At 39.4% G+C, this 16,577-nt stretch overlaps 1 protein-coding gene across 3 annotated transcripts in view; it reads left to right on the plus strand.

Annotated features, from left to right (window-relative positions):
* cntn2 (contactin 2) overlaps positions 1 to 16,577 on the plus strand; it is a 54,297-nt gene that overhangs the window by 8,488 nt on the left and 29,232 nt on the right. For all 3 annotated transcript variants that reach the window (XM_072382977.1, XM_072382976.1, XM_072382978.1), the window contains 2 exons: positions 4,448 to 4,585; positions 12,449 to 12,590. In XM_072382977.1, coding sequence (XP_072239078.1) covers positions 4,525 to 4,585; positions 12,449 to 12,590 — 203 coding nt within the window. In that variant the 5' untranslated portion in view covers positions 4,448 to 4,524. The remainder of the gene's footprint in view (positions 1 to 4,447; positions 4,586 to 12,448; positions 12,591 to 16,577) is intronic.

Genomic DNA, 16,577 nt, shown 5'->3' on the forward strand with positions numbered 1-16,577 from the left:
AATGCTGTGGTCCAACGTTCAAATTAATGCAACAAAAAAAAAACACTGTAACTAGCATTTCAAACTGGCCATAGCTTCACATCAACTTCAATTCTGAGTTATTCAATTTCATTTCAACACAAAAAGAAAAGGAATGTGGAATTTTCCACTTATATGAGGACAGTATTTTGTTTATGGTAGACAAGCAGATCATATCAAGTGTTCTGCTTGTCCGCTGAAGCTTCATTCAAGTCACATTAATATCAGCATTTTAGAAAATAGAACTGTAATGCTAACAAAATTCTCAATGCAATTAGGCCAAGTACAGCTCTATGTCCAACACAAAAAATAAAGGTGTGATCTGTTTCCTTTTGTATGAGCTCATTATTTTGTTCATACAAGGCACACTCACACACACACACGCACACACACACACACACTAGCAGTGAGCAGATGACATGCAGTGTTATGCTTATCCACTCAGGCTTCATGCAAGTTACATAACATCAGCATTTTAGAAAATGTATACAAATAAAATGTATTACTATTATTAAAACAGAACTACAATTGTGTTTTCACAAAATTCTCAGTCAGTGTAAATAAGCTCAGTGCATTTATGTACCATCTTATGCATCATCACTTTTCACATTGCCATCAGATGTCAAAGCTGGTATGTTACTCCCCCAGGTCAGTGAGATGGGTCTGACTGAATACTGTCTGTGAGCGCTTTGTGACAATTCCCCAAAAAGTTACTGTTCTGTGATCTTACTTTCAGCTCAATGTCATTTTGCAAATCAACCATCTCCATGTCAACCCCACTAGACAGAGCAAATACCTGCTGTAATGAAATTTGGCTGCTACCTGTTCCACATCAGTGGTCAGGAATGGATTGAAGACAAATGCAGAAACGTCTTCCATGACGCCTAATTCACCAAAACGCTGACTCTGCTGCCACTTTGTCCAGGTGAACACAGTACTGCTCAGGGTGAAAAACCTCCTTGTCACCGATGGCCTGTGACTTTTTCTCCAGGTTGGGAAAGTGTGTCAGCCTCCCGTTTTTCAGCTGTTTGTTCCAAACACCGAGCTTGGCCGTGAACGCATTCACTGCGCTTATCGTGTGGGGCAGGTGTCGGTCTTTTCCCTGGAGCTCATTGTTCAGTGCGTTCAGTTTTTCTGTCAGGCCTGTCAGAAACCCCAGGCCCAGCAGCCACTGATCATCTGACATCTCCTCATGCTCCCCCTTCCTTCTCTCCAGAAAAGTCTTTATCTCTGGCAGCAAATCAACAAATCGCTGCAGCACTTTGCAGCGACTCAACCACCGGACATCCGCGTGGAGGAATAGGTCTCTGTATGCGGCATCGAGCCCATCCAATAACGCCTGCGATAAGCGGTGCTGAAGCGCTTTTGCTCTAATAGAGTTGATCAGTTTGAGCACCAGAGTCATAACTTGAGAAAAGTTCACGACCTTCCCCGCCACAGCCTGCTGGTGAATGACACAGTGGTAATTTAGAAGTCAGGAAAGTCATGGTCATTACGGCACAGCGCAATAAGTCCAGCGTGCACATGGCTGGGGATCCATCAGTGGTAATTGCCACCAGTTTGTGAATGGGGACGTCATTGTCACGGACATGTTTTTTAAACGTGTTGTAAATATCTTCACCTCTCGTTCTCTCCTTTAAGTGCAAAAGAGTGAGGAGATCCTATTTTGTTTGTCTGGGAAAACATCCTGACAAATACAACAAGCTGAGCTGTGTCCATTACACCCAGGGATTCATCAAACTGTCGTGAAAAATATTCAGTGTGACGAGTCTTTTAGCACTTGTCGATCCACGTCCCCTGACATTTCCTCAACCCTCCTCGCCACTGTAATTTGCCCAAGCTGGACACTACAGAGCGCAGTTTGTCGTCTTTGTTCTTGAAGCCGTTGAAAATCGTCTCTGCAGTGATGGCCGTTGCCACCTTGAATAAATCGCCATCTGTTAAAGGCTTCTTGTGTTTAACCAAAGTTGACTAATATGGAAAGAAGCTTCGGTCGCAGCCTTATTGTGAGCAGCAGGTTTTGTGAAAAGCGACTGCTGGGCCTTAAACCCCGCTTTCAGTTCAGCAACTTTCCCAGCGCGGATTGTGCTCTTAGCGGTTACATGCTGCCATTCCGACATCTCGCCATTCCGACACTTTTTTCCTCCTATGGTCGGAATGGCGGTATGTTTTTTTTTTTTTTTTTAACATACCGCCATTCGGACAGTTCCTTTTAATAGCCTATGTTTTACCCAAAACATTTTACACTAATGAAGGCTGATATGCCGGCGCACGTATTTGCACCGGCATATCAGCCTCGCAAACAAACTTTAATAATCTATTATCAAAATCCCCTGAAATGTCAAATATAAAAATACAGATATTAATGTAACTCTGGCGAGACTGAAACTGATTAAGCAGAAATACAGTGTCAGTGAGCTGTCACAGCAGCCAGCTGGAGCGGAGCTCTCCACCGAGCCCATGCGTCTTTTGCACGCTGTCATCATATGCAAAAGTAATAATTGCAATTGCAGATATCACGGCTACTGCACAGGACACAGTTGCGAGCACTCTGCCTTGCCTTGCCAATAGGAGAGGAGAGAAATGACAGCATAGAATGTATAAAACACAACAAAATGCAGTAAAAACGTTTATTCATGTAATTCACGTGATTTATGAGTACTCGCTCCAATTATGGGAAGCGCGGATGGGCTTTGCACATTTGGCACAAACACACAGCCGTTGCGCAAGGCTTTATACAACCTGTTGATATCTTAAGGACCTAACTGGTCACACCTGGGAGTAAATGTCATGTAGAGATTGTTTTTACATGACATTACAGCTGAACATATAGCTTTCATCCACAAACCAACGTGGGAGAGCCCGAAGACGCATGTGCCAGACGCACATAGGCATGCGTAAAACTAATTTTGACCACTTCATGCTGTTTATTTGCTTTCTTTGAGTTAACTTTCGTTTCTTTTGGATTCTTGTGCGTGTTATGGAGCCGTTTCGGTCCATATTTGTAAGCCTTTTTTTCCTGGATTAAATTTTCGGAAGTTGAAACAAGTGGCATTGGAATGTGTGATTGAAAACCACCGCGGTCTGCTTCTCCTCCTCCAGTTGCCGAGACTTTGTGTCTTTAATAACGCTTATCTGTAAACATGTGTTAAACATATAAATTGCATGAACAGAAAGAAGGGACTCGCCTGTTGAGTAACGCACATTTCCTTATACTGAAAGCCTTGTCGGAATGGTGGGACGTTTGCATGTCGGAATGGTGGGATGTCGGAATAGCGGGATGTCGGAACGGCGGTATTTCGGAATGGGTGTTGCCACCCCTCTTGGCGGGGAAACTGTTGAATTTGTCGTGGTTGGTGTTGTGGTGCCTCTCCAGATTTTCTCTTTTCGACAGCACTAGAGTTTGGTGGCACAGCATACAAACACACTTGTCTTTCACCATGATGAAAATAAATTCCTCTTCCCATTCCTCATGGAAATGATACGTTTTCAACTTCTTTCTCGGAGTCTCCGCCATGCTAGCTGACAACATTGCCGTCCTGCTAATGCAGTATATCGTCATTTTGCAGCAGTTAATGTGCCAGTATCCTTCTTTGATCTTATTGGTCAATGTAATGCGGCCCTTTTACGCTGAAAAAATACAAGGACTGGATCGGATAAGATAAAGAGAAAAGAGATGCGCTAGCAAAATTGAACATTAGCATTACACCAGCCATAATGTATTTGTGTAATTATTTCTCTATTATTTTCTACAGATCTACAGGGAACGTTTCAAATGGTCACCAACCCGTCGATTAATCTAGACTGTGGTGTTTCATCCAAGTATGAAAATGATGTTCATGCTCCCTGATCCACCCTCACAGTTTGAACCTCGTGAATCATGACATTTTCATCTTAGACTTTTCTGAAGCTCAGCTTGACCAGCTGAAGAAATGCCACATCTTTTGCTGAGTTGAATCCAGGTGGTAGTTTATGTTTAATATGTTTTTGGCCAGGCAGAGCATGATCATTTGAATTGAATAAAGTCTTTTTCGATTCTATTCTATAAGACATTTGCTTCCAGGTTATTGATCAGTGCATGCTGTCTGCAGTAATCTGATTCATCTGACATTTTAAATTCTGACACAATTCTGACACAGTGTCAGATAATCACACCCACTATGTAACTATAAAGGGATCTGAAAAGTCCTTTCAACTTGACTATGGAACACATGCTTCTTTGTCAGGTCATCTGTTAGAAAGTGGGGCAGCAACACAACATCAGTTTCCTAATGTCTTTATGTGCATGAAATCTGTTTTGAGTGTCGATGCAAGCTAATGAAACTTGATTCTGGCATTGTGAAATGATGAATATACATCTTTGATTGATTGATTTAGATTCTTCCTATTAGTGTTTGAAGTATGCCATCTTGTTCTCTTTTCTGCACAGGTTCAGATTGGGCGTCTCCTGTTGTTCTCCCTGTGAGTGATAAGGCCAGCTTTAGTTTGAGGTCCAACTGCATCCATATGATGGAGGCCGTGCTGCGTCTGCTTGTTCTCAGCTCAGTGGCCCTGAAGGTGGTGATAAGTAAGTTTAATTTTTAACACTTATCTGTGATTAGACTGATTGCTAATAATTAGTGTCAGGAGTAAGTTTAGTTTTAGCTCTGCTAAAGTTTATGGTTTAAGTTTATGAGTAGAAGTGGAGTTCAGGTGTTTTGGGACAAAAGTCTGTCTGTGAAATTACGTCATGATATCATTTATTTTTTTCAGTTTTTTTGTTGCATCTCATTCAAAAAATCACCAAACTTCCAAACAAGCATTTTGAAGACCGATCATTGGGTTTAGATTAGTGATTACTAAAAGCTTATTAACTATTCAATTCAATTCAATTCAATTTTATTTATATAGCGCCAGATTACAACAATTGTCATCTCAAGGCACTTAAGTAATATAGTCCAATTCAAGCCAATTGGAATTCAATTCATTGTAATCATAATCCAATTAATTCATATAGAACCAATTCAAAAAATTAATATCCTAGCTAAGGAAACCAACAGATTGCACCGAAACTTGTCTTCAGTCCAATCTCCCGTCCTGAGCGTGCCTGTGGCGACTGTGGAAAGGAACGACTCCCTTTTAACAGGAAGAAACCTCTGGCAGAACCTGACTCAGGAAGGGTGGCCATCCGCCTCGACCAGCTGGGGTTTGAGAAGACAGAAAAGAGGGAAAAGAGGGGGAAAAACACCATAACGCCGTTCAAAGGATATCTGTTGGAACAGGGAAACATACGTTAATAACAACAATAATGTCACATGTACATAAAATCAATTATTTTTATGGTCGATTATTTTTTTTTCCATTAATAGATGAATCGGACAAAAAAAAGAAAATTTCCACATCTTTATTCCAAAATAGAACATTTGGACTGACAGAGCAAATAAGCGCACAACAAATCGGTTCCTGCTTGAGTGTTCTGTTACAATAATATCAAACAATAAAAAATGAATAAATGTTTGTCAAATAGCTTCAGTAAATATATAAAATATATACAAATGTAGGCTAAATACCTGCAAAATATGTTTTATATATACTGTATATACATATATATACAAAGTACAAGTACCATAAAGAATACTTAATTACACAAATTTGAGTAGGTCTAATAAGTTACTTTAACCCCTGTCTAAATGCAATTCCTCCTGCCTCACTCCTACACAGTTCAGTGTCTTCACTCAGACTTTATTTATAAAGTACATTCAAACACTGCTTAAGCTAATCAATATGAAATTACGCACACATACTCTATCACTGTCATTTACCAGCTAACAAGCAAACTGCAGCATCAGGCGAGCTACCGGAGAAACTAACGTTCTGTTTCCTCACTTTCAAACAGAACAAATGTTGGATATTGTTGTGACTTACCCTGCTGTTGTGCTCCCTTCATCCTCCTCGATGACTCCAACATGTTTCTGCGACACAACGAATCGATAATGAAATTCATTGGCAACACTTTTAATAATTGATTTTTATCGACTTTATCGATTTGTTGTTGCAGTCCTTACTGAATCATACTTATGTCACTTTGATCTAAAAGGGCAATTAGATTGTTCTAGGCCAGGGGTGCACACACTTTTGGGCTCGCAAGCTATTTTTGAAATGGCCAGGTCAAAATGATCTACCTAGATTAAGCATTAAAAAATGCTAAATATATATTATTTATATATATCTGAGTATACTTTATTTATACAATATATTTGGTGTATATTTGGACATCAAACTGACTTAAACTGAATGGAGGCTTCCAGATGATCATCAGTCATGGTGGCTCATCCTGAGCGTGCATGAGGCGACTGTGGAGAGAAAAAAAAAAACCCTTTTAACAGGAAGAAACCTCCATCAGAACCAGAACCAGGAAGGGTCCATCTGCCTGGACCAGCTGGGGGCTGAGAGGACAGGAAAGAGGGGACAACAAGCAGCGTAACACCAGGCCAGAGATACCTGCTGAGAGAGAGAAACACAAGTTAATGACAGCAATGATGTCATATGTACATGGAGGGAGGAGAGGTGCATCATGGGAGCTCCCCCAGCAGGCTGGGCCTATAACAGCAGAACTATGGGATGTTTCAGGATCACCTGAGCCATCCCTAACTATAAGTTTTATCAGAAAGGAAAGTTTCAGCCTGATCTTAAAGGTAGAGAGAGTGTCTGCTTCCTGAAGCCAAACTGGCAGCTGGTTCCACAGAGAGGGGCCTGATAACTGAAGGCTCTGCCTCCCATTCTACTTTTAGAAACTCTGGGAACAACAAAGAAACCTGCAGCCTGAGAGCAAAGTGCTCTGTTGGGGAAATATCCAACTATGAGATCTTTAAGATATGATGGAGCTCGGTCATTAAGAGCTTTATATGTGAGGAGAAGAATCTTAAATTCTTTTCTGAATTTAACAGGGAGCCAATGAAGAGAAGCTAAAACTGGAGAAACATGATCTCTGCTGTTAGTTCTCATCAGAAAGAAAACACCAAGAAAACAATGGTAATAGTAAAAGTAAAAAAGGGTAAAACACAATGAGATGGGGTTGGGGGTTATCAGTCACAAGTGTTCAGAATGTATGATAAAGAACGTGTGTGCATGAGTAAAATCTATGAGATTTAGGGGCAAGTAAAAGATAATAAAGAAAAACTAATAAACAATTAAAACAAAAGTAAGATAACAATAAAAAAAAATTATAACAAGAACATTAATGTTTTTCAGACATCACTTGTCAGGTTGGGGGCATGGTCCAGGTTGCTTAAAAATAATGAGTTTGGTCTTGGAGAGCGGCTGAGAGCTTTTCCATAGATATGTATTCTGTAAGGACATTTAACCAGTGTGTTGTTCTGAGTTTGTGTCTTGTTTTCCAGTTCCTGAGGATGGTCTTTTTGGCAGTGGTTATGGCTAGAAGTATTGGTGTGGCATTATTGGGTGCTGGGTTCATTACTGTGACGTCTCCAAGTAAACAGAGTGAGGGGGATAATGGAAGGCTGACATTTTATCAGTGACCCCCTCCCAGAAGGTTTGTACTGGGGAGCAGAGCCACATTGCATTATAGTAATTGTCTACAGTGTTTAGTGTTCGTGATGAGGAAATGTCTGTGTCTATGATTCCCATTTGATGTATTTTATGTGCGGTGAGGTGAGTTCTGTGCATGATTTTATATATTGTATCAGCTGTATATTTGTATTTTTTGACATTGTGAAGGTGTTCCGGCAAATTTGTGACCAGTAATCAGCATTGATTTTTTTGTATGGGAAATAATATGGTTGTGTCTTGGTTTAGTATTAGTCTATACAGTTTGGATAGTAGTTTCTTTGTGTTTTTAATTCTTCTGTCAGTACTGAGGGTTGTAGGTTATTGTTAGTTATATTGATTTTGGCTTTAAGAACTGATTTTAATTTAAAATACTGAAGATACTGGTCAGTCCCAATGCCATAGGTGTGAATGAGATTTCAAATGACATTATTTTGTCATTATGGAAGATGTGGTGTATTCCTTTTTCTTTCCAGGTGATGAAGTCTAGAGGTGAATTTTTCTGTGTGAAGTTGGGAAGCTTTAAACTAGTGTTGAGAAGGTCAGATATTAAGATGGGTTTCCATAGTGCTTGTTCTAGTTATGTCCACGATAAGGGCTGTGCTGTGTGATTAATCCATTCATGAATGTACTGTAACCGGTTGGCAAGAACATAAAGATGAAAATTTGATGCCCCTAGATCGCGTGTTGTTTTACTTTTTTGTAATGTTGCGAGTTTCATCCTTGGTTTATTATTTTTCTAATAGAATTTGCATGTTATAGAGTCCAGTGATGGAAACCAGTTGGTAGTAGGTTGGGTTGACATCATTGTAAAAAGATAATTGATTTTGGGTAATATTGACATTTTGACTGATTATTCTACCAATGACAGAAAGTGGCAAGTTCATCCAATGGTTGAGATCGTCTACAATGGTTTGGAGTAGTGAAGTGAAATTCAATTTGAACAACTCTGACAGCTTGGGGGAAATGTTTATTCCTAAGTAAGGGTGTATGTCGGGATGCAGCCATCCAATCTCTCTGACTCAATGGCAGGATGGTTGATTTAGTCCAATTCATTGCGTAATCTGATATTTTTGAGAATTAATTAATGAGCTTTATGACCTCTTGCAGTGAATTGGATGTGGACCGGAGGTACAATAAAATGTCATCTACATACAATGTTGTGATGGTAATTGGAAACACGGATGCCTTGGATATTGTGATTCTGGTGTATTGCAACTGCTAAAGGTTCAATAAATATGGCAAATAGTGATGGAGAGAATGGGCATCCCTGTCTTGTTCCTCTATGCAAAGCAAATTGTTTTGATATCATTCCATTGGTGATGACAGTGGCCATGGGTGAAGGGTATAGTGTTTTAATCCAGTGCATAAATGATTATCCAAAACCAATTTATTGTAGTGTTGAAAAAAAGAAATGTATAATTGACTGTGTCAAAAGCTTTTTCATCATCAAGGGAGGTGATAATGGTTTTGAGGTTGTTAGATCCAGAAATGGTTATCAGGTTAAAAAGTCTGAATGTTATCTGAGGAATGTCGTCCTTTAATGAAGCCGGTTTGATCAGGATGTATGATATGAGAGATTACTTTTTCAATGCGGATGGTCAGGGCTTTAGTCATTATTTTAATGTCTGTATTGATTAATGATAGAGGCCGGTAACTGAGGCATTGAGTCGGGTCTTTGCCTGGCTTTGACAGCAATGAGAGGAGAGCAGTATTCATATGTTGGGGAATTTTGGAGGTACATTTGATTTCTTGGCGCATTTTCATGAATAGTGGTGTAATAGTTTTAATGTAATGTAATAGTAACAACCTTTGCCCTATGAAAGCATTTTGGGGAGGTTTTCTCAGTCCCTCTTTCCACAGACCTGCTCCATAAACTTAGGTGGATGCATCAACGACTTAGTGCTAACTAAGCTGAACAAACAACGGACCCTCTTAGGAGGACATTGGAGAAAAAACAGACTAAATCACTCCCTACCTTATCTGGACAAAAGTAAACCAAAAGTGACATCTGCTCTGACCCAGCCAGATGAGAGACACACGTCTCATGGTCTGATGGTCTCATGGAACTGTATTATTTTACTCAGATTCACTTTCAGTCGAATCTCAAAACTGTATTAAATGTGTTTTATATCTTTGTACAGGTTCTTTCAGGTTCGCATTGTAAGACCTTTTTCACGATCGTACTTGGAAGAATAATGAAGAAATCATTATTTTGGAAAATGACTAATCTGCCTATGGAGCCACATTGCCCCTAGTGGTCTGTAGTATAGCATAGTTAAATCCAAATTAAGTCAATAACTGGACATTTATATGAAGTAATGCAACTGTTAATTGATGTTTCTTTTTGAATTCCATAGTTAACACAGGAAAGTAACGTGGTTTGGTTTGTTATTCATAGGTCATAACTTTACAGCTATCCATCTGAATTTTGAGACTCATAATCGTTACCTATGTTATGTTACGTTGTTATTTGATGTCTTTATATCATAAGTCTTTAACCTTCATATCTTAACAAGTTGTGGTGTTTTCAGAATCCTCCAGACAAATGCTTTATGAGAAGAGGAATGGAGAAATCGAATTTCCTCTGTGTTATCAAACCATCCAAAATCTCTTAAGGCTAGAATTAGATCGTCTTACAAAACACGCCCAGGCAGACATCACAACAGTTTCAGGCATGCCATTTGCTGAAAGTGTAGCGCAAGCCTACGTCATGCCCCGCCTCCGCAATCCAAAGTCAGTAGTCAGAATGAGAGAAAAATGAAAGGATGATGAAAGAAGATGGAAAGACTAAGACAGACAGAAAGGTGACAGGATAGACAGATGAGATGGAAGAAAAAGATCCGAGCAAAGAAAGAAGGCTGAAGTAGTAGAAAGATACTTTTTTTTTGTCTTTCGTTCATCCATGTCATCTTGTCTCCATGTGTGTTTACGTCACACGTTTTTAACCTCAGCTGCTGCATGCCTTATCACAGTTAGCTTTTAAGAGCCAGCTTAAGCTTATCAACTTTTTGTTAATATTTGCTGAATTTAAGTTCACCTCATCAGAGTTGGTCAGCAACCAAACCAACTCCGACACTTGGGTGTGGAGTGAATCCACTGTTAAAATGATAAATGAATCCAAGCTGTTAGTCTTAAACCTCAAATAGTAACAAACCTAGACTATTTGAATAATTCCGGTTTCCCTCCATTCCCCCCTCAGTTTCTTTTCAATTCACCCATATTCAAAGCATTTCTCCTGTTTGTCTTAAAGTTCATGTCTTTGGTCATATTGTTTTAATAAATAGTTCATATATATATATATATATATATATATATATATATAATTAACCGGTTGTGTCGTATGTTTTTTTTTACGTAATGTCGGTCAAACCAAACGAGAATTCACGAAGCTATGAAACTGAATATTAATCGTGACATACCAGAATTGTAAAATTCTCTCTCCAGAGTTCCATCAGTCTGATCCCATGTCTTCTTTAAAGCTATAATCTTTTTAATCTCTGGTCTCACAAATTTGTTTTCTCTTCCTTACTATTTCTTTATAGTATCCAGGACTTATTATTCGGGTAGCACCACACTCTCCTTGTGGCTATGATAGTCTGTCACACACTTAATTACGACTCCATGTGGCTCACAGAGTACGTTCCAGTCAGTTACCTATTAACACACTTTCAGAGTTTATTCAGCTTCCTGAGACCACAAAGTATTCATGATCACAGGTTGCAGCGGAACAATGAGTGTATAAATGGAGGTGAGGACCACTTTGTGGTCGGATTTTCCTAATAGAGGATAGGCAGAGGAGCTGCTTGCATTAGAATTAATCCGATGTTTATTTTATCTGGTGGAGCAATTGATGAACTATTAGAGAGTTGGACTTGTAGCAAAAACGGAGATACATTTTAAATCTCCAGAGATTGTCATGAATGTGTTGGGGTATTGTGTTTGTAAGCTGGCAACAACAGAGCTGATGACGTCACAAACTGCTTTTGCAGCAGTGAAGAATAAGGTATATGCCACTACTAGAATAACACAGGTATACTCTTTCAGTAGATAATATGGACGCAAACAATTTGATATCCCGGATGGCGAGATACCCCTTTTTCTCAAAAACATACAGAATTACACCATCTGTTGTTAAAAAGTACAATAATATTTTCTCCTTTTGTCTTCCTGCTCAGTCGGTTTGTACAATCAGAAAGCTAACTAGAAAGGCATTGGACTCCTGTTGCTTTGCAACACTGGAACACACAATATCACATTCACAACATTCCTGCTGTCTCTTTGTCACCACTTGAAGATTGTCCATTTTATTTGCCATGGAGCTCAAGTTCCCCGTGATGATTGAGAAATGGTCTAAACTTCCTCCCCTTGTTCTGCACATTGCTCCAACCCTAAAACCACAACGTGTCCTCCTCATCTTGTGTTTTAGTGTTCCAGGTTTTAGTGGGCATGGTAACTCATCATAACAGATGTAAAAAGGTGGGGTATGTACTGGCAGAAATCATTTTAGCTGGAGAATTTTCAAACAAGAATGAGAAAATGATTTTTTTTAAAAATCAGCAATTCATGAAAGAAACTGAAGAAAGAGCAATCGAGGAAGTTGTACAGAAATACACAAACATGACATTTTTTAAATTCCCTGTTTTAATTCTAAGCAGTTCTTTTTTATCTTTTTTAATTTAATTTAATTGGTTGCACAAATAACTGCTAGGAGATGGACATCATAAAAATAAAAGGGAAATAAAGTAAATCTTAAGTGTCACTAAGGAAAAATGAGTTAGTTTTATAATAATTATTTTTTTAAACCATAAATCATCCAGAGATAAAAATATATACCTAGAGGTGTTCCTGATATAGTATGTCTTCTTTAAAATATGATTTCCAGGTGGAGATGTGTGTGTGTCAGGTCATGACAGTGGGCCCGTGTTTGAAGATCAGCCAAGCAGTTTAATTTACCCAGAGGGCCTGACTGAAGGCAAGGTGACCCTCAGCTGCCAGGCCAGAGCCAGTCCAGCTGCTTCCTACAGGTGGGTAAAATACAAACACACACACACACTCACACTGATTCTACATGAGGCATTTGGACTCTGATAGAACTCCAGGTGTACCAGAGTGATAATCAACAACTTGATCATGAAAGAGGTAACTAAGTTTCTCGGTTCTAGTCTCAACTCGGGCTTTCCTGTGTGAACTTTGCATGTTCTCCTGGTGCAAGAGTGTATTCTCTTTGAGTACTGCAGCTTCCTATCACCATCCAGAAATATGCATGTTAATAGTTGACTCTTGGTTGATTGAAGGGGTGAGTGTGCATGTTTTTTTCTGTTGTTTTTTGTTTCTTTGTTTTTTTTCTTTTCTTGTTTGTCTCTGGGTTGACCCTGTGATGAACTAGTAACCTGTCCAGGCTGTACCCTGCGTCGCACCTGATAATAGCTGGGATACGCTCTAGTCCACCTGCAGCCCTGAATAGGATAAACAGGGTAAGGAAAATGCACAGTTGTGTTCAAGAGTTTTTACTGTTTGGTGGCAGAGATGAGATCAACAGTTGCATGAAAATACTACACACAGGATATTGCACAGCTTAGTGAGCTTTAGGTATGAAGACCTTGTAAACCTTGTATTGACCTTATAAAGCCTATGTTGCTGCTCTATGAATGTTTGCTGTAGATGGATAACTAACTAACTAATAAACTAAATCAAATCAAAATATAGTGAAATTCAGTTGATGAACTTTTGGAAAGCTGAAGTGTTGCAGAGAGGAAGGTGTGGTAGAAACCTTCAGAGGTCTCCATCAGTGGGTTGGGGTATTGTTTCTGTAGCTTAGCAAAAACTTAGCTGATGATGTCACACACAGCATCAGTAGGTAACACGGGTGAACTATCTCAGTAGACAACATAGAATAGAAAAATACTTTATTCATCCCCCAGTGGGGGAAATTCAAATTAGTCGAGTAGCTCAAAAAATGATAAATATTTACAATGATTTTTTAGTAGACAACAACAACAACAACAATAATAATAATAATAATAATCAATGACAAAATAAATAAAATAAATGTGAGAAGAACATGTCAGCAGTCACTGTTAAAAAGCCTTATGGCTGTGGGTACAAAGGACCTCCTGAACCTCTCAGTCCTGCAGCCTCTCACTGTAGCTGCTCCTCTGACCTGCCAGGATGCTGTGGAGAGGATGTTTATTATTATCCAAATTATTATCTAATTTTCTGCCTACAACAGAACTCCCAGAAATGGACAGAAACTCACAGCCAGCACTTCAACATCTGGGGTGCAGAGACGCTCCTTCTCAGTGACATGTCCAGGATTCCACCATCTGTTGTTAACCAGCTCTGTGATCCTCCTCCTTTACTGTTAGCTCTCTGTCTGCAGTCTCTGTCTGCCCGGATAGTCTTAAAGCTGAGCAGAGAGCTGTTAGAGTTGTTCCTGCAGCCATTTTGTCAGGTCTTATTCCAATACTTAAGACTTTGAAAAGCTGCTCCTACATACATACAACCTTCCTGTGACCATGGTTTAGCATCGTAAAATATGTAAAAAAAGTGCCATAGTTATCAGCAGAAATCATTCCAGCATCAAATTACTCAGCCATCTTTTTTTTTCTGTAGGTTGAAGGCAATTCATTTATCTTACCCTGGACAGGTTGCCAACAACCATGCATCTTCACACTCACTCTTAGATTCTGTTTAGAATGACCAATAAACCCTAACATGCATGCATGCATGGACAGAGCCAGAGTAGAACCAGAGAGAACCCACACATGTATGGAGAGAACATGAAAACTCCACACATACAGACCCCAGCTTAGATTTGAACCAGAAAACTTCTTAATATGTTAACCACCATTGTGCATGTTTAAACTAGTGTAGAGAGGTGTCTCCAAGATCAGTATTTCACAGAAAAAAGCTCATTAGAATATCTTATAAAGATGCAAAGACACAAAGTCCACAGCGACTGCAGCAGGCTGCCACGTGTGTGTTACCACTATAGAACTATTGTAGAAAATAATCTTCTGGCATCTAATTGAAAATCAGTATGTCATTTTCAACAGTTCCAGCATTTGATATGTAGTGTTTGTGCATCAAAAATACAGAAGCGTTTCAGAGATCTGAAAATCATCTCTTGGAAAGACCTGGAAAAAATCCGCCAGTCAGCTAAACAAAGACTTTCCTGTTATACAGATTGTTTTTGGTAGAGGACACGTTGCTCTCATATTCACTGGCTACTCCCCTCTCTCTGTTCTCTCACAGACTGGATGCCTCTGTCACTCTCTTATTCTTCTTTTTTTTTTAAATGTGTTTATTCATTTTCTTCATAAACAAACATACGGAAGACAGAACCAGACAAACCAAGAAAACTGCACAACAACAAGCTGGGAGTAGCAATAAAGGAAAAACATACAAGTACATTCTACAACAGAGTGAAACACAGTGGGAGCTAAACAAGGAGAAAAAGAAAATGCAAAAATAAATAGGCCTACAGTTTATACAAATGCTCTCGTCAGTATAGCAGAGATATTTACATTAATATAATCAAGAAATGGTCTCCATGTTCTTTCAAAGGCATTAGTTCTGGAGTGCAGAAGACAGGTGAGGAAGGCCAGAGGTATGTATTCCATTATTGTCCTGTGCCATCCCACCACTGACGGGGCCTTATCTGTGATCCATTGCTGAGGGATATTTTTGCTGAGGGCACAAAATGTCATAACAGTATACAATTTCTTCTGATACATATCAGTAACACGATCACTGAGAAGACCCAGAAGGAGGGAAACCGGGTCAAGTTCAAGCTTATTCTTCAGAACCTTCTGCATGTCAAACAGGATATCATACCAATATTTTTGAATTTTAACACAAGACCAGTAACAGTGGGTAAGATAACAAATTTCTGTCTTACATTTAAGACAAAATGGAGAGGCGTCCTTTCTATATTTGGAGAGACAGTCTGGGGCAATATGTGCTCTATGCAGTATCTTAAGTTGCATCGCTCTTGATCTGTTACACACAGTTATTTTCCTTGCATTATTCCAGATGTCATCCCACATCTCCTCAGTTATCTCAACATCCAATTCTCCCTCCCAGACCATTCCCAGCGTCCGAGTGCCCAGATTTGAACAGTCCCTCAGACCGGCACAAAAGGATCTAATGGACGCATTGCCCTTAGAAAGAAGTACTTGTTTCTCTATCTGCGTGACACTCACATCAGCAAGCAAAGATGTATCTTTTGTAATAAAATCTCTGACCTGAAAGTAACGAAAAAGATCATGTCTTGATATGTCATATTTTTTCATAACTTGGCCAAAAGTCATGAGGGTAGGACCACCAAAAAGATCACCCAGGGAAGCGATTCCCTTAACTGCGCAGCATTTAAAAGCACTGTCCAGGTTCCCCGGGAGAAAGTCAGGGTTACCAGTGATCGAAGTGAAGGTCGATGTAAGCCCTGATCTGCCATCCATATGCTGTGTGATCCTCCATGCTCTAACAGTATTAATTGTAACTGGGCTGCTGCAAAGCTTCTGAATACATGTCAATTTATCAATAAAAAGTAGATTTTTTAGAGGACAATTGGATAAGGACTTGTCTATATCAAGCCAAACTGAAGAAGCATCATCTGTGACCCAATCAGATATACATCTTAGGTGGGCACTCAGTTGATATTTCTTAACATCTGGAAGATCCAGCCCGCCCATAGCACTCGAGAACTACAACACTGACATCCTGATACGTGGTCTTCACTTACTCCAGATAAATGAGCTAAACCAACCATTCATTTTTTTCCACTATTTTTTAATTAAATAAGATGGGAATCATTTGTATTGGATAGAGCAGATGCAGAAGGACATTCATTTTCAGAGGTGAGATTCTGCCCAGCCATGATATGGGAAGAGTGTTCCAGCTCTCCAAATCTTGTCTAATTTTATCAAATAGCGGGCTAAAGTTGGCTTGAAACAACTGATTGAATTTGGGAGTAATATACCTAAGTATATGAAACCCGTAGGGGACCAATT

This window comes from Leuresthes tenuis, unplaced genomic scaffold, assembly GCF_036924035.1.
Source record: "Leuresthes tenuis unplaced genomic scaffold, fLeuTen1.0.hap1 SCAF_3, whole genome shotgun sequence".
NCBI lineage: Eukaryota > Metazoa > Chordata > Actinopteri > Atheriniformes > Atherinopsidae > Leuresthes > Leuresthes tenuis.